Here is a 27,135-nt window from a genome sequence, read left to right as displayed (position 1 = left end):
ACAGTGCTGACAGCTACTAAGCCTGAAGTTTAGACCCTGCTGGCTAACAAAGCTAGTTGAGGTCAAAACTGAGGGAACAACAAACCCAAGAACAAGCTGGAAGAGTAGGTGTGATCCAAAGGGAACTGGCCATTCAGCTACCAGTAGGTCAGACACATGAACAAAGCATCCAGGTACAAGAGGAATACCAGCCCAAATGTCAAGACATTAATGATAGAGAAAACAAAATTCCCTCACCACAGTGATGACTTCCAAATCCTTCAGATAGGTCCTCTCTGTGGTCAGGATTTCCTTGGCAATAAAGAATGCCTTATCAGCTGGATAACGCTGTATTAAAGGAAAGACATCAGACATTAAAAGACATGCTTAAGACACAGAGCAGGAGTAGATGAGATCCAAGGATAAATTTCGTTTTTTTTTAACTCTGTTGGAAGTCTGGGTGAGTGTGGAGGCAGGGAGGTTGCAGAAGGACTTGGACAGATTAGGAGAATGGGCAAAGAAATGTCAGATGGAATACAGTGTTGGGAAGTGCATGGTCTTGCGCTTTGGCTTTAGAAGTAAATGCTTAACCATTTTCTAAACGGAGAAAATTCAAAAATCCGAAGTGCAAAGGGACTTGGGAGTTCTCACACAGGGTTCCCTAAAGGTCGATTTCTAGGTTGAGTTGGTGGTGAGGAAGGCAAATGCAATGTTAACATTTATTTCAAGAGGACTAGAATATAAAAACAAAGATGTAATACCGAGGTTTTATAAGACACTGGTGAGGTGGCACTTGGAGTATTGTGAGCAGTTTTCTATGATATTGCTGACATTAGGAAGGGTTCAAAGGAGGTCTACAAAAACAATTCCAGGAATTAAAGGCTTATCACATGAGGACTATTTAATGGCTCCGGGCCTGTATTCACTGGAATTCAGAAGAAGGGGAGGTTGGAGGTGGGGGGGGAATGGATCTCTTTGAACCTATCAAATGTTGCAAGTATTCGACAGTGGATGTGGAGAGGATATTTCCTATAGTGTGGAGTCTGAGTCTAAGACCAGAGGGTACAACCTCAGAGTAGAGGGATGTCCATTAGAATGGAGATGAGAGGCTTATTTTGCCAGAGGGTGGTGAATCTGTACCATTTGTTGCCACAGGCAGCTGTGGTGGCCAGGCAATTGGGTGTGTTTAAGAAGATAGTTTCATGTTAAATCAGGGCATGAAAGGTTATAAGGAGAAGGCAGAAAATGGGGGTGAGAGGGAAATGGATTAGTCATGATCAAATGGTTGAGTAGACTCAATGGGTTGAATAGCCTAATTCTGCTCCCATGTCTTTTTGTCTAACATTAATTATGTAAGTGAGACCACAGACACAAGAGCAGAATTAGGCCATTCAGTCCATTGAGTCTGCTCCACCATTCCATCATGGCTGATTTACTATGCCTCTCAATCCCACACTCCGGATTTCTCTCTGCAGCCCCTACTAATCAAGAACCAATCAACCTCCAGTTGCAATATCTCTATGATCTGGCCTCTATAGTCATCTGTGGTAATGAATTCCTCAGATTCACCATCCTCTGGCTAAAGAAAGTCCTCCTCATCTTCTGTTCTGAAGCGCATGTCTTATAAAGTCTCTGCATTACATCCTTGCTTTTATATTCTAGTCCTCTTGAAATTAATGCTAATATTGTGTTTGCCTTCCTCACCACACACCCAACCTGTATGTTAACCTTTAGGCAATCCTGCACAAGGACTCCCAAATCCCTTCACACCTCAAATTTCAGAATTCGCTCCCCATTTAAAAAACAATTTATGCCTATACTTCTTCCACCAAAATATATGACCACACACTTCCCTACACTATATTCCATCTGCCACTACTTTGCCTATCCCTAATCTATCCAAGTCCTTCTACAGACTCCCTGCTTTCTCAACACAACTTGCCCCTCCACCTATCTTTGCATCATCCACATCACTGTCTGATATGGAGGGGCTACTGTACAGGTCCAAAGGAAGCTGCAGAGGGGTGTAAATTTAGTCAGCTCCATCGTGGGTACTAGCCTACAATGTACCCAGGTCATCTTCAAGGAGCAGTGTCTCAGAAAGGCAGTGTCCATTATTAAGGTCCTCAGGCACCCAGGGCATGCCCTTTTCTCACTGTTACCATCAGGAAGGAGATACAGAAGTCGGAAAGCACACACTGGGTGCTCAGCGATTCATGAACAGCTTCTTCCCCTCTGCCATCCAATTCCTAAATGGACATTGAACCTGTGAACACTATCTCACTTTTTAAATATATATTATTTCTGTTTTTGCACGATTTTTAATCTATTCAATATACGTTTCGTGTAACTGACTGACTTATTTATTATTAGTTTTTCTTCTATATTATGTATTGCATTGTACTGCTGCCTAAGTTAACAAATTTCACAACACATGAATCAGATAATAAACCTGATTTTGATTCTTGTCCTTAAAGCCGTCAATTCTGTCCTCCTGATCGTTGACATACATCGTGAAAAGCAGCAGACCCAACATCAACCCCTGCGGAACACTAGTTCACCATAGCCAAACAGATAATGCCCAGCTTTATTCCCATTCTGCTTTCAGCCAGTTAAGCAGTCTTCTGAACAAGTGAGCACATTACCTGTAATGCCACGGGTACTAATTTTGTTTAACATCTTCATGTGTGGAACCTTGTCAAAGGCCTTCTGAAGATCCAAGTAAACAACATTCACTAACTTTCCTTTGTCAATTCTGCCTGTTATTCCCTCAAAGAAATAACAGATTAGGCCTATGACACTCTGTCGTGGGCTGAATCGAAGGTGGTGATAAATCAGCAGGGAGAGTGAAAATCTGGCTGGGCAATACAACGCCCATCATTGAAATGTTCCCACAACCTACAGACCAACTTTCAAGGACTTTTCATCTCATGTTCTCGATATTTATTACCTCTTTCTTTTTGTATTTGCAGTTTGTTCTCTTTTGCACAGTGGTTGAACACTTAATTGATGTGGTCTTTCATTGATTCCGTTACGGTTATTATTCTTTTGTGGATTTATTGAGTATGCCCGCAAGAAAATGAATCTTAGGGTTGTATATGGCGACAGACAAGTACTTTGATAATAAATTTAGTTTGAACTTTGAAAGAATTCCAACAGATTTGTCAGGCAAGGTTTCCCTTAAGGAAACCATACTGACTTTGGCCTACTTTATCATGTGCCTCCAAGTACCCTAAAGCATCATCCTTAGTGGTGAACACAAACATCTTGCCAAACAATAAAGTCAGGTTAACTGACACTTGAATTAACTGGCATTTAACTAAACCTGACCGTTTTGACAAGCACTTTAATTATTGGGAAATATTGAATCAATATAGCAATCTCAACATAATCCAATGTTAATACTTAAATCGTCATATGGCAGCAGCAGAGAGAATTGGGATTAATCAAAGATAGCATGATTTTGTTCTGTATAATCAATTGGAATGTATTTTCCATATTGGGTTGTTTTGTATCTATTTATTAGAACAGAAAAGGAACTCTTTCAGCTTATGGGTCTATATGCCAGCTTCAATCAGAACAATCCAATCAGTTCAATGCCTTTTCCTATTTCCCTATAGCCCATCAACTCCCCTTCTGAGTCAGTATGCCAATACACATAGGACAATCTACTGGCTCAAAAAAAAAATCTGTCAACCTTTAGGATATGAGGAGAAACCAGAGCATCTAGAAGGAAGCAACACGCGCAAACATGTGCAGAGGTGTGCTGGAGGAACTCAGCAGGTTAGGCAACATCTATGAAAACTAATACACAGTTGACATTTCAGGCCGAGACCCTTCTTTAGGACTGAGAGGGAAGGGGGGAGACACCAGAATAAAAAGGTGGGAGGAGGGGAAGGAGGATAGCTAAATGGTGATAGGTGAAACCCAGTGGGTTGGAAATGTCAAGGCTGGAGAAGGAGGAATCTGATAGGGGAAGAGAGTGGCCCACAAGAGAAAGGGAAGGAGATGGTGACGATAGGTAGGTGTGCAGAGGTAAAAGGCCACAGTGGGGAACAGAAGAGAGGAGGGGGAACAGGGGGGAGGGAATTCATTTTTACTGGAGGGAGAAATCAAATTTTATGCCATCAGGTTGGAGGCTACTCAGATGGAATACAAAGTGTTGCTCCTCCGTCCTGAGGGTGGCTTCATCTTGGCACAAGAGGAGGCCGTGGACTGACGTGTCAGAACGGGAAAGGGAATCACAGTATGTTTGGCCACAGGGAAGTTCTGTTTTTGGCAGATGGAGCAGAGGTGCTCGACGAGGCAGTCCCCAGTATGCGACGGGTCTCATCAATGTAGAGGAGATCGCATCAGGAACACTGGACACAATAGATGACCCCAACAGATTTGCAGGTGAAGGGTTGCCTCACCTAGAAGGACTGATTGGGGCCATGAATGGAGGTGAGGGAGGAAGTGAATGAGGAGATGTAGCACTTGGCCCTCCTGTAGGGATAAGGGCTGGGAAGGAGATGGGGGGGAGGGATGAGTGGACAAGGGAATCACAAAGCGAGAAATACCTGTGGAAAGTGGAGGGGAGGGAAGCGAGGTAAAGATATACTTAGTGGTGGGATCCCTTTGGAGATGGTGGAAGCTGCAGAGGATTTTGTGTTGGATGTGGAGGCTCACGGGGCGGTAGGTAAGGACAAAAGGAACTATCAGTATTAGGGTGACTGGAAGATGGGGTGAGCGTGGTTGTTCAAGAAATGCAGGTGAGGACAGTATTAACAGTGGAGGAAGGAGACCCTGTTCTTTAAAGAAGGAGCCACATTTGGAGAATGCACAAACTTCAAATAGACAACACCCAAAATGAGGGTCAAACACGGATCACTGAAACTGAGATAGCAATCAGCTAGCTGTGCCATGTTGTCACTGTTCTTCACACAATTGATTTACTAGATGGAAATATCTCCTCTCACTGTTTATTTTCCCATTTCTAAACAATCCCTGCTCTCTCTAATAAAGCGACAGAACTTTGCCTCATACTTTGGGATTGTGGTACTTTTAAGGTTCCATTCTGAAAACCCTATAGGGATATGAAACACTTCATGAAAGATGCAAATTTTTGCTTAACCTGCTCTGGAGGCCAATAATGAATCAGTCAGGCATCACAAGCAATTTCCAGCTAATAACCATGCAAACCCATCCCTGACCTCACCTTTCGACAGTCTTCTTCATCATCATCTGCCCTTGTGCTGCCAACATCACTGAGGATTGGGCTTTGCAATGGAGATGGAATCTGAGGAGGCAAATTCAGGTTAGACATCTGGGATCCAGGAACCAATACATTGAGGGTGCTCCTTGTAGCAAGAGGGGATAGCTGAAGACTGCCACCCAAACCACCTGAAACAAATTAAAAATAAAGACAAAATAAAATAAGAAGCCTTAAGACTATTAAATATGAATGAGCTGTACACATATAGGATGGAGAGCTGGTCATAACTGAGTATGAGGATGTCTCCTGGGTGAAGATATACCTTGTAGAAACAACTTCGGGATCACATTAAAGATGATGAAGGGCCTGAAGCAATTTTAGAGAACGTTACTACAAAACACACTATTCCAAAAGAAATTGGATTGAAAAGGTGACTTTTCCTAACAAAACTCACCTTGCCTATCATCTACTCTCCCTTCCAGATTCGAAGCAGTTCCAATATCTTGCCTCTCATCTTCTCTGGCAACATGGTTACAAACGTTTGCCTTCATTGAATCACACAGCCCAGAAAGAGGCAATTTCTGCCCAATGCACTAGTGCTGGCTGTGATGTCTTTCTACTCTAATCACATTGTCTCCCATTAGGCCCGTGTTGTTCTGCACCGTTCTTATCAGAGTACCTGTCCAAATGCCTTTTACATGTAATTGCATCTCCCTCTACCACTTCCTCTGGCACCTTATTCCAGATAACTATCACTCCGTGTGGAAAACCTTAACCCCGAGTTCTCTTTTAAACTTCATTCCTGTCATCTTAAACCTGAGCTCTCTAGTTCCAGACTCCCATCTATCCCACCCTTTATAAATTTATCTGTCACCAATAGTCATTCACATTTCTGATTCTAATGTATTCTAAATTGATTATCGAAAGATGCTCCAACTTTAATAGTTGTAATCATGAACCATTGATACTATACAAATGAGGTATATTATTATCCAATAATAAAACAATTTAGTTGAGATAATTAACCTTTGAACTTGCACACAAATGATATGCAGAGTATATACAATCTCAGGAGAGATATATTAGTCCCTTTCCTGCCAGTATCTTTTCCTCCCCGTCTTTCATGTATTGAAGATTCGGTCAACAAAGGTCAGATTATTATGTTTGTTTGCTTGCTTCAAATTTTTCATTTGAAGGATTGACAAAAAGTGATGATAACAAAACCTTCAGATATAGTGACCATATTCACTTTTTCATAACCTCAACCTACTTTAATCCTTACAATGGTTTTTAAAACTTGTGAAATTGTTTACTGAAGTAAATACCAGAGTTTCCAGCCCTTTAGCATGTACTCACAGTTCAATCTGAGATATTAACTCTGTTTCTCTTGCCACCTCTCTTCCTGTTGTGTTTCAACTATTCCCCAATTAGTTTTTATTTTATTGTAAAAGTATCACTACTCTGGACAACACCAAGTACAAATTTTTTGGTGGTGCAAAGTCTCCTAAGTGAAAACTACAATGTTTGTACAATAATGTTGAAAATATTAGAAACACGATTGTTAAGTTTCTTATTATGTATGCAATTCTTTGACTTTGCTTAATACAACAGAAATTTCATTAACCAAAGGAATGGACATATTTTCAAGAGCACATGATCAGTGATTCTTGGGGGAGAAAATGTAACAAATCACAGCGACACAACAGGAACTGCAAAAGGCAACTCATGACATTAACATTACAACTCCTTGTGATGCAATCTTTTGGTATGACAGACCCAAAGGAGAATCTTGGCATGGGATTTTCTTTACATTTAGGAAATGTTGACAGAACAAAATGTGGTATAGGATTTGAATTGCATGGTCATTTCCCATTATCTACGATATATTGTGGTCAGTCCAATCCTACCTTTTTTGACTTGTTGCTTGAGAGCCAGACATTTTGTCAAGGTCATCAATGTTACTGCTGATTAGAACTTTGCTTCCATCGACCTCTGAGCCAATACCAGTTGGCTATTCCTAATCTGTCATGTTGTAATTTAGCATGGATTTCAGCTAACCATGCACCCAACCTACTCTCTGGCTTTCACACACACAATACTCCAAGCCTGCCTTTACTGTTCCTTCTCTTCAATACTGCAGCTACATCTTCACTGCCCCTATGCAGCCAGGTTCTCTGCTGTGCTCATAATCCTCACCATCTCACATCAGTATCCTTACTCCAAACTTGCCAATTCACTAACTAAGGCAAGCACTCAAACCACCTCCCAAAATCATCTGCTTTGCTCCAGCAGTTCCAAGCCCTCAAACCACATTGCACAAATACTGTTACATTCATGTCACCGCCTCACCCGTACACCCATTATCCCAATGGAGCCTTCCTAAAATCAACTACTCTCAAATGTCTCCCCAAATAGCATTACCTCCTGTGATTTGCAAATGCTCACCCTCAATGTTTAAAAAATAAAAACTGGGAAGGCCTGGTCTTGGGCAATCTAATATGTTGCAGGGTACTGCATTCTGGTGTTAGTAGGGACAATGCCTTTGGAGCAAGCAAGAGGAGCCATGACTGCAATTGAAAATAAAGCCTCTACAATCCAGCTGAATCACTCAAATTCAACCCTCAGACTCACAGATCTGTAAGTAATTGTTCTGGGTAAAAATGAGTCGTTTGAGTTTTCATTTTATGTTACATGCAGCTAATTTTTCTGTTACTGATTTCATGGGTGGACATCTACCTTTTTTTTAAACTAATCATGATGATAGCCTATTTTTAATCAAGTTCAATAGTAGCTTAATTTAGATACCTGTCAAACTTAACATGATAGGTTTTGAGATGCTGCTATTTAATGAATGATGTACTCTGGTTGGAAATAATCCTGCATATAAATACATCGGACTACAAGTCAGTGAATTTGCTTTTACATTTGGTCTGGCAACATCGGTGGAAAGAAAAACAATTACCTTTTCAGATCTATGATCCATCATCAGTAGCAGGTTCTGACAGAGGGCTTTGAACCTGAAATATTAACTTACTGCCCAATTTACTGAGTCTCCAACATTGTGTTTTAATTTAAGATCTGCAGATATTTTTTGATCAAGGTTATGTTGAGCCTTGTTACAATAGTGTGTGTGGGGCGGGGGATACAGATAGTTGGCTCTGAGTGAGGATAGGAGAAGTAAAGGAACAAAGAACAGGAAGTTCGGGGTTCCCTCTGCAGAATGAACCCAGGTGCTCTACAATGCAGTCTCCCAACATACGTCGAGTTCTCCAGTAGAGAGACAACCACATTGTGAGCACTGTATCCAGTGTATTACATCAGGAATGAAAATTAATTATTTGTTTAGGTCCTTGGGCAGAGGAATGAGATTAAAAGGTGCTTTGAACAATGCACACAATATTGATGCTTAAATAAGCTTCTGAAGACAGAGGCCTGCCCAATATTTTTAGAAGCCTCTGTTTTGCTTATGCCTGTAATTTTAGTTACTGCCTGTTACACCGCTGGTGTTTAGGGCAGCAGCGACTTTTTTTTTCCTTTATTGCTGTTTGCCATAACAATTTTTTTTTCTGAGCAGTCAGGTTAGTCCTGAGATGAAACCCTGCCCCCGCCTCCCGAACCGGGAGGACCAGTGTACCACCCTTAGTCTGGCCTCTATCCTTTGACCTGTTCGGCATGGGTGAGACTACCAGGAGTCAAAGCACATGGCCCTGACCCCAGCCCACATGACTCTCCTGGTCATTGAGGCACACAAGCCTCCAAACATTATGACATGGTTGTGGTCCTCTTGGAGATATCTCTGTATTTTGGTCTCACAGAAATACTTCCACGCCCCTTTTGCTTTTAAAATTTAACAGCTTACTTAAATGGAAAAAGCTGTTAAATATTCAATGTCATTATTTTTGCCTCTCATTTTTCTACTCTTAAATTAAAAAGATGTTTCCTCATTCCCAAACCCCCCACCACCACCCTCAAATCACAGAGTAAAGTTCTAACAAATAAAATTTTAACATGATACCTAATGAATGGACAGTCATAGAAGCATTTAAATCCCCAGTACAAGTCTCTGATCATACACCTTTCATTTCCCATTCTCTCCATCATTTGTTGGACAATCCCCAGACTAAAAATCTACTCCTATTGGACTCAGACATTTCCAGATTCATGTAATCTGATAGCTGATTTAGAATTTCAATCCCATACATTCGTTCTGACCAGCATTCATTTTTATTTGATATTTAAGGTGCAGCAATGTCCCTTTACAAGTTTCAGTAACTACACATTCTGAAACCCTGCAGGATTTATTTATACCAGTCCACATCCTTCTGTTCAGTTCAGCCCTTGATCATTGCTGTGCAAGTGGTTTTTTATCTGAAAAGCCTGGATGTACTTCCAATATTCTATGCCAACAACTCCACTTTCATGCCATTGCTGTAGCTATGCTCCTAAATCTGTGATGGGGTTTTATTTTAAATCGCAACTGAATAGGTCCCTCTCTGTTAAATTCCCAATTTGCTGTTCACTGTTACTGCTTGATAGAAGCACTAACAAAAACATGCTGAAAAGCTGAATAATCTAGCTTTCATTGCGTTTTACTGAGAAAATTACTGACTCATTGTATATTTTTGGCAGATGAGTACTGATCAAATGCATTCTCATTCAAAAAAAAGACAGCCTTAACAATATTTTCCCAAGCAATCTGGGTCAATGGATCAGTTCTTTCCCCAAAGCCTATTGGTAAACAGTGTGTCCTGGGCTCTGATCTGTAGTCATTTGATGTGAAACATGATAAAATGATCGATCTCAGTGAAACACCACCTTGTTTAAATGTCAGCAGAACAATTCACATAGAAAGAGTGAGGAAATATCTTATTTCTCTTTTGAGCCATTCACAAGCTCAAAAGGAAGGAAAAAATGGAATGAAAAACAAAACATGATTTCTAAAACTATCTGCAATGGTATAAAAGAGTCAGTTTAAATAAAGAATGTTGTATAAATACACATCAGTTAAAAAGCTTCAAGAAGCTTTTAATGAGCCTTATTTAAGTGCCATTCAAATTCCATTACACTTAAATATTAAAAAAGAATCATTGGGCTATTTCACTGAGAAACTACTGTACACAGAGTACGCAGAGCTACTGCCGCCCATCTCTGTTGACCCAGGTTCCACCCTGATCTCTATCTGGACGTCTATGTGGAATCTGCATGTTCTCCCTGTGACTGCACAGGTCTTCTCTTGGTGCTCCACTTTACTCCCGCCTCCAAAAAACGTGCTGGTTGGTTGTGGGCATAGTTACCGCTAATGTGTAGATGAGTGGTAGAACTCAGGACAGTGTATGGTGCGGAAGATAATGGTGATGTAGGAAGGATAAAATGGGTTAGGTATAAAAATGAGTACATGATAGTCCAGCAAAAAATGGGAGCTTGTTTCTATGTTGTCCTTCTCAATAACAGACAAAAAGTCAACATTTAAAAAAAAAAAATCCCTGTAAGGCAGGAACATTTGTAATAGAAATTATATAGATCACATTTGGAAGAAACATGGACCCAGTACCTAAACAAGCTTAGTTGATCATTTAAAGCACATCATTCCACTCTACTTCTTCCTTTACAAGTTTCCCATCAAAACAAAAACTTTATAGCAATTCCCTTTCTATCCCACAAGAAAACACAAGCTCTTCTACTGAGTAACTTTTAACTTTTTAGATTTACGGTTTCATCTCTACTCAATATTGCCATTTTCACATTGACAAAAATGGAAGTAGTATTAATGATCTTAAGCACCTGCTCACTTGAATGGCAAAGTATAATTAATCAGTCCCAGTGAAATCTTTCAGAAAGATAAACGCTGCATAAAAGCATTATTCTTTATTGAAAAGATAGGGTATTACCCTCAGCTCCAAGATGATACAGAGTTTTTGCAAGGTTTTGTAAGACTACAATGATCAACATATTGGATCTCGTGCTGCATCTCAGTACTTGACAGCAAAAATGACAGCAAATCTGATCTTTACCCAGGTGGTTTCTCAATGCAAGCAACGTGGACAATAGCAATCAACTTGTATTGCTTTCCAATTTCCAAAGTGATTGCACAGCCAAGGCATTTTGGAAATGTATGAAAATGTGCATAATGTACAAAGCAAGATCCCAAAAGCAATTCAATGAATGACAAGCTTATTTTATTTTTGTTTCATAATAATTGGCCTGGATCCAGGAAAATTCCATTGCCATTTCTTCCAACAGTTTCATATGATCTTCCACATCCACCCAAAGGCATAGAGACAGCCTCAGATAACTATCTCATTTGCAAACTAGCAATTCAAACAGTGCAGCGTCCCTTCCATTCTGCACTGAAGTGCCAGTACACAAGAGGCACAAATTGTTTAAAAAGCAGACACTGGATTCACTGAACAAACTCCAACTTGACAGACACTTGCCATTGCCTAATTAACAATTTCCTGGGAAGGGCTGAATTTTTAAATCAAATCACAGAAATTATACAAAACTAACACAAAAAAAATCAGTTAATTAAGGAATGTGTACAAGTGTTGAAGGGGAGAAATAGGCACTCATGTTTCTGGTATAAATGAAATGCAGATGGGTGACAAGCAAGTGCACAGCTTACAAAGTAAATTAGCACTTCCTTACTGCATCGTCCTAACGCCAAATGCATATATTGTAGGTGCCACATTAGTGCAGTATTGAAAACAAAAACTCTGAAGCTCCAAGTCGCAGCCAAATTTTGCAACAGACTGAAAAAATACTGGGATTAAGAAATGAAACCACATTCCTGAAATTTGAATTCAAAGGGATAAAATGGCAAGACAAACTCTTGTACAAGATTTAAACACGAGATTCTGCAGTTGCTGAAAATCTTCAGTGCAGTGACATACAAAAATACAGGAGGAACTCAACAAGTCTGGCATCATCTACATTGGGGAATAAACAGTTTTGGGCCAAGACTCTTCATCAAGACTGGGAGAATGTTGACTACATTGCTCAGATTCTTCAATCAAAAACCCAAAGAAAACCCCTAGTGCAGTTTGTTGACTAGAAAAGGTGGTCAATCAGCTCCTGAACCTTTTTTTTCCGGCTGGGATGAGTCCTACACAGCTTACTAATATTCCCAAGATAAAATCTGCTGAAATTCTGTATGACTACAGAAATTTTTCACTGTACAACAAGTCAATATAATAATCTTTATTTGAAATTCAGGTTTAGATTAAGTGTTTCTTGCTAGTGAAAATCCAAGAACAGAAGCAAAAATGCTTCAGTTCTCAGTGGAGAAACACGAGGCTGTGCATGAAGGCAGCAGTTTCCATGGAAAATACTTGGAAAATACTCTTCTCTGCATTCCAATAAAAATAAGTTCGGCTTTGAATTTTACTGTGACATACGATAGTTGAAGATGACAGGACTTTAGCCTGCTAAACTGCAAGTAAAAAGCCATCTTCGAAGCACTGTTTAGCAGCCTGATTATTCTTCACCACGTTCCTTCTCTGGCTTGTTGGTTTGCCTCAGGCATCTATCTGGCTGCAGAGATATCAAATTACCTGCCCTTGGAACAATGACCTTCAGCCTATTTAATTCACATGCAATTTTTACTACAAAACATTCAGAGCAGGGGCAAGTGATGAACTATTTCTTTTTAATGTTCATATTTCATATTAGATATATACCTATAAAAACATATTCATATTTTTACATGATAATCTCAGCAGGCAAAATTATGCATCATAACCAAGCTCTGCCAAAATTCAATGGCTAAATTTTAATGTCTCGAATATTGCTGTTCTAACTGTTGCAAACATAATACACACTTCCCAGACCACTAACCACCTTACCACAAATTGTAACAAAAGTGGTGGTGACGAAGGAAGGAACAGAAATTTAAAAAAACACTAAAGAATTCCTAAATATTACCATCCCGATGCTGTCAATAAAACTGACCACTAGTCATACTGATGTCGTCTGATTCAAATTTGAAATTTGCAGTTTTCCAGCTTCTTATAGCCAAGTTTGGACTATTCCTCTCCAAGGCATACAGCTTTTAAGAGAAATGAGGGTGACATAATAGCAAAGTAGTCAAAATCAGAAAATAACTATGCACAAATGATCAAATTCACAAACATGCCCATGGCTCCAAATTTGTAAGCTTGGATTTATGCTATTACTCAGTCCTAAACTATTACTGGCACTGGAGCTGAGGTCCAACTGTGATGTAAAGAAGTTAGCATCTCGTAGGCCTCTTGTGACCCTGGCTATTTTGTAAGGGTCATAGCGGCTAAGACTTTGAAAAAAAGTAGAGAAGCACAAATGTTTTCTTATAAGATAAGCTGAGCGGGTGACATCATCCGTGGTATGCGACCTGTGCTTAACTTCAGTTCTTGCTTACAGTAACTTGTATCATTGCTTGATTAATTGCTGTAAGAGACATACTCTGCTTTGTACTCATTATGGCACCTGCAAGATAAGCGTTAAAAGGAATGGCTATTTCAAGGGCAGGAGGCTTTGAATGGTAAGCCTGTGCCTGTCTGTTTCCAGGCATAGTGGCAATTAAAACTGTTACACAAACGATTTATGGCTGATAAAGTTAACAATACTCATTCGTACAGGAACTACGGGGGTGAACCCACATGTATCTGTGTGCGTGACTGCATATGTATCAAAAGAGCTGAATTTGCTCCAGAAGCGGGTGACCTCTGAAGCAGCCTCCAAGAGAGTGCTTAAGGAGGGTTCCCTCTGGTAACTTGCTAATAAAGAGTTAAAGTTACATTCACCGTAGTACGTGGTGTCTTTGCATCGGGTAGACCAAAAGAAGTTTACAACACAACCAAATATTTAAAGTTGCAGTATAATCTCTCTACTTCTACATTTAATGCCCCAACCAACGAAGACCAGTATCAAAGATTCAGATTTGCTAAACAGGCTTTGCCCTTGACAAAGCCTTTCCAAGTGATCATTAAACCTCACCCTCAAATATTTTTGTAGGATCTTCCCCACCACTGATGGTAGGGAACTAGAAAGCAAGTTGAATACAGGACAGTTCAAAACTTAATGAAGTCCCCTGTTTCAAATCAAGAAGTGCACCACAGGAATTAGAAATGCACCAATAAAGTAGGTTATTTTAGTGCCCAAATTATTCAGAACAATCACTTCAAACACAAAAAGTTGGTGGTCATTCTACAAGAATTGCTTTACTATGGACTCTACGGATAAGGGAGTCAGAGCGAAATATCATGCAAGCAGGGTCTTCAATCCAACTCACCCATTTTGACATGTTGTCCAACGATCTAGTCTGAACACCGCACATTTTGCCCATAGCCCTCTATCCACGTACTTATCTAAAATGGCTTTTAAATGCTGCTAATGTTGCGAACCTTGGAACTTGGGGAAACAAAAGATTTGTACGGTACACAAGCTTTAGGGCCCCATGGAAACTATTTTTCAAAGAACGCTGCCAAGTAGATTCTAAAAGTAACAAATTATGTTCATCTGGAAAGCATGCAACCGAATTTGTCATCATTACAACTGTAAGGACACATATGCAAATTACTTAAAGCATTTATTTCTTTCAGAAAGTGACACATGGAAAATTACTAGGATTCTGAAGAAACTTTAAATACACTTTTAGATTCTGCCTTCCTGTTATTGCTGCATTCTCTTTTAATGGTACAAGAAAGACTATAAATATTTCAGCAGGAACAGAGCTAATGAACACAAATGGCAAATTAGATTAAATACACACAAAAAACAGTAAAGCAGAAATATAATTTCTCGTTTATTTTGTTGATATATAAAATTACAAAATTATGAAAAAATTCTCAATGCATCTGTGATGCACTCACAAAACCAATTATTTTTCAACAGATAATGAATCTTTGCAGACACCAATTTGCAAACCTGTTGCAATTCATTTTAAATCTGTGACCAATATTCTTACTAGTAATGCAAGAAAAAGGAGCACCAGATATCTGATTCAGAACAGATGTACACAGTTCTGAGTCGTCCTGTCGCAATGTTCTTCATCATTTTGGCACAGAATAATTTATTGGCAACTGACAAACACAGGTGAAGGTGGTAACTATTTCCCATTAAATAAACTCCTGCTGCTTACATCATCTCTAGTTAGTGCTTAATGACACTAAACTGGACCAAAGGCACTTGAATGTTTACCACAGCTGTAATGCTTCCAACTCAGGTCCTAAACTCAATGACAAAACCATCATCCCTGGCTGCATGGAACACAAATAAGACAATATAACCAGATGCCACAGAGTTGTATCAGCAAAAGCATCAAACTGCAATGTGAAAATAGACAATGATTCCATTCAGTTTCTTCTGTGGGTCAAGTTTAATCCATGTGCCCATCATTAAACAGCAAACATTAAGCGAATGGTCTAAAGAGCACATGGGATCCTGATCATTAGAAAGATATAGAGTACAAGAACAATAAAGTCAAAGCAAAACTCTCCAGTCACAGGTGGAGTATTGAGTCTGGTCCAATCTTGAGCACATTTCAGAAAAGGCTAGAGATGATGCAGAAGAAATTACAGAGACTAGAGTCTTCAGTCTTATAGATGAACTGAAGATGGGGTTGCTCCCCTTAGAACTGAGTTAGGAGAGAACCTATGGAGACATTCAATATCGTGAAGGGGCTGGATAGAGAACTACAGAGAAACTGTTCCCATTGGTCATTGGGTCAAGAACCAGCAGTCACTGAATGAAGGAACTTAAGAACAGCAGAAGCGACACAAGGAAAACTACAATTTTCAGCATAGGAAGAATCACTGTACAGGAAGAAATGGATGCACATTTAATCATGGCATTCAAAACTGCTTAAGGAAAGAAATTGCAAGGCACTGGTAGAGGGTAGGGGCAAGAGATTAGTTGGAATGCTCTTACTTAAAGTCAGCATTGAATCAATGGGACAAATTCCTCCTCCTGTGCTGTAACCTGATACTGATTCATGCTTCTGTTTCTCCCTATTCCACACACATCCTTCTTTGGAATCACCTTCACTCCACATGGGATAATTAAGGAAGTTGCATGCTCCGATGATGAGGAATAATTAACCTATTCAGTTTTTCCCCACTCTAACATTACAATTTCATGTAGTGATTTGTTTTTAAAAATAAAATGAAAATCTCATTAAAACATCAAGATTCAATTTTCTTAGTAACCCCAACCCACGACACTCAATTAACACTTGTATACAGATCCGAGAGCATATGGAAAGAACATGGACTTATTGAACAGAGGACTTGAATTATCAGAACTGAACAGAAAGCGACTACAATTTTGTGAACAATGTTAAGCTCAGTTTTGCATTAGACACTGCCATTCAGCCACTGTACCTGTAAAATGACCCTTCTTCAAAGCTCTTACAATCTCTATTGATCAAGGCTTCTGTAATGTTTTAGCCATTGAAATTCCAGTTGCCGAATGTCAGATACCAGCAATATACTGACAACTGTAAAGCTAAATTCAAGCTCTGTAGCAAATTTTAATCATAATTAGATCAATGTTAAAATAAAAATTACCTTCTCATACCCAACCCAATGACAATAATGAGAATGAGATGCCATTTAGATTTCATCCACTTCATAAAATTCATGAACTATGTTTGTTTTAATACACCAATTAGTATTTGATAATTGAGGCCAGCAATTGCACATAGAAATTTAGTAAAAAAAGATACATATTTAGACAATGCACTGGGACATCCTGCACCCGTACAGGTTGGTCCTAACATCTATCTAGGGACAAGGCACTCTGAGAAACACAAATGACTCATAGCTTTAAATTCAAATACAGCTGTTCTGACTGCCACAACCAGTTGATATGTTCTTAGAGAGCCTATAATTGGTCTGAAAGGGAAGACATGGGATTTGGCACTCCCGGAAGAGGTGTGATGTTCTAGTTATTTAAGATGAAGAGCAAGAGAAAGTAAAGAAAATGGTGTTGCAATCATTCAATGCCCATCACCAAACAGCACTCCTATCAGTACTAATTAGCCTCAATACTCAATCACCATAATGGTGGAGTGGAGGTGGGAGAGACAATCACTTATCAATGCAAGCATTAGCCACACATCAGTACTAAAATGGTTGGGCATCTAATGCCAGTTTTCAGCAAGAGTCTTCCAATATAGTGCTACTTACTGTATATACTTAATTTTTGTAAGCCTGGTTGATCCTGACTATATAAAATAGAACCTCTTCACTTTGTGACACAGATACAATTAAAGCAAATGCGTATAACTGGAAGACAAAAAGGGAAAACACAACCCACTAAGCATCACCCACTCCAAATTTCAATATTTTCCTCATTCTATCTTGCACTTTGCTGCAGACTGGAGCATTTGCCTTCACCACACCATCAAAATGTTTAATGCTCTCCACAAATTACATATCCAACTTGTAGATCACATCTACTCATTCAATACATTAACATCTATGCCAAAACTGGGATTTATTGGTCTCCTATTAACATTCTAAGCACTGGCGTAAGCACATTCTATACATTATTTGGTAGTATTTATTCAGGATGCCGTAGTGCCCTTTAGCAAGAAAACACAAGTACTTTGCTCAAGTATCATGTTATTTGCTTTATGGTTTAGGTCAATATAAAATGATTAACTATCACAAAAGGCATTTTTGAAGTTGCACGTATAATGGAAAACCACAGTTTTCTTGTAAACATGTTAAAGTGCATTAAAATGGAGCTTTTTCCAAGAACCCCTTGGAAATTAAACCTTTCCAGGTATTATTTACAGTACCATTTAAAATATTTAAAAAGTGCTTGGGGGATGCAATAAAGGGTAACAAAACAAATAGATAGAATTGAGTAAAAGATTACATATCGCAAAGCTTTATGGTTTAGAAATGACTAACAGCAGACCTCATGGAAGTAAATGCAACAGAATTAATTCCTAACAGCTAGTTAATACCAGAATAAGGAAAATGGACTTGTATTTTACCTACCTATTCAAGCTGTTTGGAAAAAATCAACAAGTTAGATAGTACAGATGAAGAATATTCTAACTACCCCAGAGCACTGTGTGTCAGAAATCTTGTAAAAAGTCAAGTGGGCTCAAATGCCTTTTCTCATTTCAAGAAGTGTGGTTCAAATCACTGGAACTCAAGGCTCAGGGATCCTTTATACCTTCCCCCTTCTGTGGCTCTTGATATGGATCCTCTTTTCTTGCTTTACAGGACAAGATGACAATGTAGAGTTTGGTTCATGAGTCAGATGAAGCTTTCTTCTTAAAAGTCCTTAATATCACCACAGTTTTTAGTGCATCTCCTTTCCTGGTTACCAACTACCATGACACAACTTTAGTGTGATTTACATTCATTCATGGATAAGCACAGCTCAAGTGCCATCTAAGTTCACAGAAGACACCACGGTTGGTAAAATCTCAGATGGCAATGAGGAGTGAGATCAGCCAGTTGACTGATGTCGTAACAACAACTTCACATATCAGCAAGAACAAGGAACTGATTGTGGACTTCAAGAAAGATAGTCAGGGGATCATGCATCAGTCCTCACTGAGTGAGCAGCTTCAAGTTCTTGGGTGTCAGCATCTCGAAGGATCAATCCTGGGCTCAACACATTGATCCAATCACGGCATAACAGAAGCTCCACTTCATTAAGTTAGAAGAGATTTGATACGTCAAAGGCTCGTACAGATTTCTACAGATATACACGGAGAATATTCGGACTGGTTGCATCACAGCCTGGTATGGAGCCTCCAATGGACAGGAGCAAAAAAGTCTTCAGAGGGTTATGGATCCAGCTAGCTCCACCATGGGAACAACCCTCCCCATATTAAGGACATCAAGAAACGGTGCCTCAAGTAGGTGGCATCCATCAGCAAGGACACTCATTGTCGTAAACATTCCCTCTTCTCATTACTACCATTGGGAAGCAGTAGGCAGTACAGGAGCCCGAGACCTATACTCAGTAATTCAAGAACAGCTTCTTCCCTTTCACCATCAGAGTTCTGAACCCATGAACACTCTCTTGGTATTTTCTTGTATACTTTTATTTTGTAATTTATAGTAATTTTATGTCTTACACTGTACTGCTGCTGCAAAACAACAATTTTCACATTATTTTGGAATGTGGCCATCGTTGGTAATATAAGCATTTTTTATCCATCTCCAATTGCACCTAAAGCCTGGGTCAAACATATTGTTGGCTCCAAGTCAAGGCCAGACTGGGGAAGGGCAACAAGTTTCCTTCTCTGAAGATCATTAATGAACCAGATAGGGTTTTATGTTAACCTTTCAGAAGAACACAGCCCAAATGGATTGCTACCATTCTATCATCATTACATTTCCAATTAACTCTGAACAAACTTCAGTAGGGATTGCAATCCTTGTCAATACCTTGGAAATAGGTTCAAACGTTGGTGTCAATAAGGACATCTTTTACTTCTGACACTTAAGGAACAGGTGATGCAAAAATCATAGTTGACAAGACTGGTAAATGATCTTTTGCAGTCACTGACTCCTTCTAAAACTGCATTTTCATTCAACCAGTTAACAACCAAAATTAACTAGTGCTTAGAGGATTGCATCACCCAACAAGTGTACCCTATGACAACAGCAGAACTAAGAACTTGCAAGTCCCTTTAATGTAATAAACATCAAAGTGGTCCATATTAAAGATAAATAATGAAGGGAAAAAAGCAGAAGCTGTACCGAAGAGAAGATAACTAAACTCCGAAACACGAATGATTTTAAAATGTACAGAGAAATCAATCCAGAGCAATGGAGAGAATGGGGCAGAGATGGCTATATAAGTGCCATCAATACTGGAATGGAGAGAGCATAAATGCACAAATAGAGTCCAAACAGCAAGGATACAAGAAGGGACAATAGCATAAAATACTAAGGTTCCTATGCCAAGTTTACTAGTGATCAGGAATGAATGGCAAAAGGATCAGCACTACAGAATGTGAATTAGAGAGAATTTCAAACACCCTAGTTAGAGGCCAGGAAGAATAAACCAGACAAGTAGCAAAAGTGCAGAATTTGTTTAGAGGTACCAACTGACCTTCACTGCCATAGATAACCAGAGGGGGACCATGGATCTATGCCTTGGATCTATGACCTGACATTAGACTGAAGTCATGGAAAAAAGCCACCATCACACAGCGAGCTTCCATCTCATACAAAATATTTAACTTCCTTGGGATACTCATATTTCCATCAAGCTTTCTACACATTAGAATTCCCATCTACTTGTATCACATATTAATTTTCCCATTTGATTTGTAAGAGTACTCCACAGATTTTACCAATGTTAGTCAATTCCCCATCAGTTGCATCATTACATAAACAGGAAAATACTTTGTTTTTAGATAGTTTAGCTTAGGTACATCAGCTCTACAGAAGTCTATCCAACAGCCCATTTCTACCGTCTATTAGGTTCTGTATGCCCCCTGAGCTCCACCAATACAGCACTTCCCACAGACAACTTCACAGCATTGTGGATATATTCTGCACTTTAACAGAAAGCTATGCAACAGTGTTGGTTGGCATCTTTAAAGAAATAATATATATATATAATTATATAAAGAACTCATTTGGTTCAGAGTATAAATGCATCTACATAGTGTCAATGTTCCAGTTACTAAAGCACTGGAAAATCCGCTGGACCTGTTGCGAAAACCTTACATAAACAGAATACTTCTATAAATTTTGTGCAAAAGGCTGGCCCAAGTGTTCAAAACTTTCAAACATAAAGTTAGCAGAGTAAACTAGCATGGGAATGTTTATATTTTAATACCATTCTTTTGATTTTCATAATGATTTTTTTAAATGTTGTTGTCATTCAAACCATTAAAGTGAAATTAGTGTCTAGTACCAAATCAGTAATGTCCTACACTGTAATGCACTAGATATGTATCATTGTAGAGGAACAATTTAATTCAGACTGCCCTTTTTCCTCCTGCTCTCCTAGTGTACATCCATTAACCTCATTCTTGAAATTGAATGTGAAGTTACTTGTGGCAACCTGTGCAAAGGGGTTACTGTAAAATAAATTGCCGTCAAGAGGGGCTCCGCTATCTGAATCCCATGATCCAAACTCACTACTCGAGTCTTCTGTTGTGGTGGGAGGGTAACTGAGTTGTTCAAGCTGCTCAATCACATCACCAAACTGCAAAGCAGAACTGGACTCGGAGCGTACAGAGTACGTGGGAAAATTCACCATTGAACTAGCTTCGGACTGATTACCTGAATTGGCCATCCTAAACGATGTTGTGTCAGGTAAGCCATTTAGCCCAAGGTTGGTCAGTGAGCTACTCTGCGACTGATTGTTCAGTAGAGAGCTTGTCTCAGATTTGCTGTAGCACCTATGCAGCCGATTGGCATGTGCCTTTACCTCAAAGAAGTCCACTGTGTCAATCGGTCGACCATTGCCATTGAGATCACTCTCACCTTCAAATTCAAGGTCACCCTCTGAACCCCGATACATATTATCATTGACATAGTTACTTGATTTGTGTTCACAGCTTAGATTTCCCAACCTAGTGTTTACCACAGGTGAAGCTGCTAACGGATTGTAACTAATGGATCCCTTTGCACCATTCCCCAGCCCATGGTAACACGGTGAAAATGCCTCTGAGCCACCAGCAAAAAAAGAAATCTCAGCTGGGTCATCATCAATGAACTCTTCAGTAAGCTGCAACTGAGTGTTTGTCAATGTGAAAACTGGCATTGCCCTTCCCTGAAGCTGGTTAATATTGTTCTCGGTAATAAATACAGCTCTGGCACAGTCATCCTCATCATTGTCATTTCTCTGAGTGAGCTTCCAATTACTAGCATTCTCTTTAGTTAAACCACTACCCTCATCATAACCCGACGAGGAGCGACCGCAGCTGCCTGCAGCTTCAGCAACAGAACCTTGCAAGGAGATTGGTGAAGGCTGACTGGAAGTCTTCCATGTTTCTTCCATCGTTGGACTCATCTTCATGTCCACTGGAGGTTTCTGAGGAATATTCTTATTGATCAGGAACACGTTGCCATCATCCCGGTGGATGGACTGGCTGTCTGTAGCGGCCTTGCATGCAGACTGGACGGACTGACAGGAAGCAGCAGTAGTTGAGAAGGGAGAGCCTGGAACCTCTGCATCTCCAGTGAACGATAAACTCTGGTGGGGTGAAGAAAACAAAATAGAACCAACAACTATACTGGAATGCATGGCAATCAGCATTTCCCCACTTTCAAACCAATCAAAATTATTTACAAAAGAAAACACTTCCTGCTTCTCACTTCAGTGTGCTGTCATGTAAAACAGACCATACAGATAACAAACAGAAAAGGAACTCAGCAGGTCAGGTAGCACCTATGAAAATGAATAAACTCCCAATGTTTCAGGCCAAGACTCTGCATCAGGACTGGAAAGGAAGGGGGAAGAAGCCAGATTAAGGAAGTGGGGGGAGGAGGAGGGGTGGGGAAGCAGTACAAGCTGACAGGTGATCGGTAAAGCCAGGTGAGGGGGAAGGTGGGTGGGGAGAATGAAGTGAAATGCTAAAGACCTGAAGAAGGAATCTGATAAGAGAGGAGAGAGGAGAGTGAACCACAGGAGAAAGGGAAAGAGATAAGCCAGAGAAGAAAACCAGTGAGAGGGAAGCCAGAATGAGAAATGGAAAAAGAGAGAAGGGATGGGGGCGGGGGGGGGGGGGGAATAAATTACCAGAAATTAAAGAAATCAACGTTCGTGTCATCAGGTTGGAAACTACCAAGATGGAATATTATGTGTTGCCCTTCCAACCTGAGAGTGACCTCATCATGTCAAAAGAGTAGAGGAGGAGGCCAGGGACCAGAGTGATGGAATTGGAATGGGAAGCAGAATTGAAATGTGTGGCCATATGCTGCATATGGCCATAATGAGACCATTCTCAGGTTGGAGGAGCAACACCTCATATTCCATCTGGGTAGCCTCCAACCTGACCACTGATTTCTCCAATTCTCTCCCCTGCCCCTTCTCTCTTTTTCAATTCCCTACTCTGGCCTCCACTCTTAACCCTTCCCTTCTCCTCATCTTCTGATACCCCTCCTCCTTCCCTTTCTCCTCTCCTATCAGATCCCTTCACCTTTTCCATCCATCACCTTCTCCAAGCTTCTCACTTCAACAACCCCCCCACCTCACCTCCACATCTATCAGCTGCCAGAATGTAGTCCTTCCCCTCCCCACCCCACCTTATTCTGGCTTCTTTCTCCTTCCTTTCCAGTCCTGATGAAGGGTTTCAGTCTGAAACGTCGACTGTTTATTCCACTCCATAGATGCTGCCTGACCTGCTGGGTTCCTGCAGCATTTTGTGTGTGTTTCAATATATTATCTTTGCGAGATAATTACAAGGGAAACCAACCAAATGACACCGGCTGTTAATGGGTAAAAACAACAGTATTTAGTGCTTGTACTAAGGTGGTAAAGTGTCGTTGTCTTCAAGCATTGCAGTACCAACGGTAAAAGCAACATACACAAAAGGTTGGAGGAATGAAGCAGGTCAGGCATCATCTATGGAAAATAGTAGACAGTTAGTGTTCTCAAATTAATATTAGATGGAGGTTTACTAGATTATTATCCAGACAGTAGTGACAGAACAGGGATCCATTCCCAAGTTTGGGTAGTGTGCTATATGGAAGATAGTGGCGTTCCCATGCACCACTACTGTCCTTGTCTTTCTAGGTTGTACAGAATGGAAGCTTTAAAGGCGCTCTCTAAAAATTCTTAACATGCTGCTGCAGCGTACACTTAGTGAGTGAACACTGAAATGGTAATAGGCTGCTGGTAAAGGCAGAATGCTTAAAGTGATGGACAGTGGGCCACTCAAGCAAGGTACTGGACTCCATAATGTCCCTAAAGTACTGAAACAAAAGGTCAAAGGGTTCAATTATCTTCCACTGCCTCAACATTACAAGACCCGTGCACTTTCAAGTCATGAATACAAGTCGCATGTTCATGGAAAGAGATGATGTTATTGGGAAAAGAGAGATGTTTTTGGATGAAATATCAATTGGTCCCATTATCGGCTTACTGATACAAAGAGAATAAGAGAGTAATGAGGGTAAATCAATAATTATGAGAATTTCAATCTACATAAAGACTGGGAAACCCAAATGAACGACAATAATGAGGAGGATGAACCCACTGATGAAAATTTATGCAGCATTAATAGAGTTTTCTGGAACAAGTGGAACAGATGAAGATCAACGAGCTGATGTTGTTGTTACGTACCCCGTAACTGGGTTGCCAAACCAGCAGAAATGGACCACTTAAGTTGGAGTCTGGATTACTGGAACTAAGAAAGTTTTATTAAAGAAGTAAGTAACACAGTACTCTAATAGTAAGGATATAAATGCAACAGGTTAGCAATGATAAAACACACATGTACACAGAACTAGGATAATAGGATCAATCAAGCTCTATCGCAGTCTAGGGGTAAAATGATCAGTCTCAAGTGACGCAGAGTTCAGTTCAGTTCGCAGTAATCGCTGTTGTGCCGTTGGAGAGACAGAGAGAGAGAGCGCGAGCGAATGATGATATTCAAATCGGATTCAAACAGACCTTTGATATTCCTCGCAGTTAGCTTTCGGGCGAGCCCTTTATAAAGTCTTCTGAGATCACCGACTGTGACCCCTCCGTTCCGGATACGATCGTTCTTCCGGGGTGAACCCGGCACCCAGGCAAGGGCGGACACACACACCAGGTTCCCGCCGATTGTACCTTCTCACCCTGTGCGTCTATGGTCGGTCCTGTGACCAGACCGCCAAAACTTCCACCAACTTGTGGAAGGGGGGGCACACCGCACTTCCAGGGTCTCGTTATCTCGTGGTGTCGTGGTGTGTCACTTGCCTTAGCGAACCTGTTCCTTTTATCCCCCTGCTGGGGTACCGCCTGTCCATCAAACGTCAAACAGTTCAGGTTCAAAGGAACTGGTCTGACAATACTCGGAACTGTGTCTCTTTTCGTTAATCTCTCTCTCGTCTCTCATATTAGCATTTTGAATGTTTCCCCATTGTCTCCCTTATCGGCATCAATCTTCTGATAACTTGGTCTTTTGTCACATTGTATACCTGGTATTTCAGGTCTTCGATAAGGATGCACACAAGATCATTAAAATTGGAGCACGAGATTTGGAGTACTGTACAGGAATGAACTGATAATTGGTTAATGGATAGAAAACTGAAAATAGGAATAAAGTGAGTCAACTACTGTATCTGGAGGTTATTCTTCAGAGTTCTATGTTAGCGCCCCAGCTGTTCATCATCTGTAGCAATGATTTGAATGAAATGAATCAAACTTCGCAACATCAGATTTGCTGACGATACAAAAGGTGTAAGACTGCCACAAGACTCAAAGATTAAGGTTAAGTGAATGGGCAAGAAAAGGGTAGCACTGTACTGCTGCTGCAAAACAACAAACTTCACGACAGATGCCAGTGATACGAAACCTGGTGATTTTGATTCTGATTCATCCATTTGGTAGGAAAAGTAGAAAGACAAAAGATCGGTGCTCAGGGGCTTCTATGGCGCTGCAATATCCATTCAGGAAGGCAAGTGCTATGTTAGTCTTTAATGCAAGAGGGCTTGAGTTCAAAAATAGATAATTACACTGCCCCCACTAAACTGCACCTGGATTATGGTTTACAAGTCAGTCCTCTCCAAGGAATGATAATTTGCATCAGAGGGGAATACAGCCAAAGTTTTCCACTTCACTAGTTGTCTAAAGGTGAGATTAAGCATACAAGGACTAGGTTTAAGATTAAAAAACAATATAGAAATGATCTCATTGAAATGTTAAAACGGGTTCAATAGATTAGATGCAGAATTGATACATTTCACTGGCTGGGACAAGTTGACTCAAAACTAGTGGTCAATTGTTCAGGGTGAAGAAAGATCAGATTGGAACCTTTGGAATGATCTCAACTGTAGAAGTTTAGTTGTCAAATATATTCAAAGCAGATAATGATAGATTTTTAAGATACAACTGGAATCAAGGGATATAGGGTTGGGAGTAGTAAAACTATCTTACTGAATGACAGAAGAACAATGGAAGTCAACTCCTGCTTCCATTTGCTTTGTTCTTATGTTATAGCACTACTTAGGTCATTGTCAATACTGCTTACTATCTGAGTGGCAAACTCAACAGGTGGAAGGAACGGTTACATAGCAAGTACCAATAGTCAATGTAACACGGTGGGCTGAAAAGCCATTTTCTGAGCAGTATGACTCATAACGATTGTGCAATACTCTGTGAGAAATCAGTTAGTAAGTTTCTTTTTTTTTTTGCGTGTGCCATACTCTGCCAAAGCCTCAGCGACCACTTTTTCAAGTGGTTGTCTTGGAGGAAAGATTCTGTGAGTGGTCCCCCACGTCCTTCTCACAGCGCAGTTTTTTTTAAAATGAGGCCAAGTTGCATGCTTGGCAGCAGCCCGACTGGATTCGAACTCGGGAACCTTCGCTCCGGAGTCCGGCGCTGATGTCACTGCGCCACCAGCTGGCCTTTAGTAAACACGTAAACACCCAGCAGACACTACCCCCACTCCCAGCCACCAACACCCCACCAATGTTAGAGCATCATAGGACTGACCTGTCTTGGCACATCTTTGGTCAAAATCTGCGCTGGGCCTCGTGCTCTGCTGTGCCGCCTGAGAAGTAGAGAGTATTCAGTAAGGACCCGAAGAGAAGAAAACTACACCAAAAAGCTTTTTGTTTTTAAAAACAATTGTGTAACGTACAAGGAGAAAGTAAAAGTCAAAGTAGTGAAGCAGACATGCTGAAGTAACAATACCATGTTCATCTCTTCACAAACTACATTGTACGATGCACTCTCAGCCAGTGTGCTCCACTGCTGACACAAGTTTGGGTACCTAATGCATGGATTTCAGCTACATTTTTATAAATACCAAAGCCCATCTAATCTTTTAACTCATTTTTCAAGTC

The 27,135-nt window shown here is 40.3% G+C and overlaps 1 protein-coding gene across 2 annotated transcripts in view; it reads right to left on the bottom strand.

The window, feature by feature from the left end:
• The window catches only part of farp2 (FERM, RhoGEF and pleckstrin domain protein 2), a 222,700-nt gene that overhangs the window by 107,507 nt on the left and 88,058 nt on the right, over positions 1 to 27,135 (bottom strand). For both annotated transcript variants that reach the window (XM_063046243.1, XM_063046244.1), the window contains 4 exons: positions 26,783 to 26,840; positions 22,090 to 22,336; positions 5,177 to 5,361; positions 238 to 327 (listed from right to left, as the gene is read on the bottom strand). In XM_063046243.1, the coding sequence (XP_062902313.1) occupies positions 238 to 327; positions 5,177 to 5,361; positions 22,090 to 22,336; positions 26,783 to 26,840 (580 nt within the window). The remainder of the gene's footprint in view (positions 1 to 237; positions 328 to 5,176; positions 5,362 to 22,089; positions 22,337 to 26,782; positions 26,841 to 27,135) is intronic.

This window comes from Mobula hypostoma, chromosome 4, assembly GCF_963921235.1.
Source record: "Mobula hypostoma chromosome 4, sMobHyp1.1, whole genome shotgun sequence".
Taxonomy (NCBI): Eukaryota; Metazoa; Chordata; class Chondrichthyes; order Myliobatiformes; family Myliobatidae; genus Mobula; species Mobula hypostoma.
The sequence above is the reverse complement of the archived record's forward strand: the minus strand, read 5'-3'. Positions and strand labels throughout refer to the sequence as shown.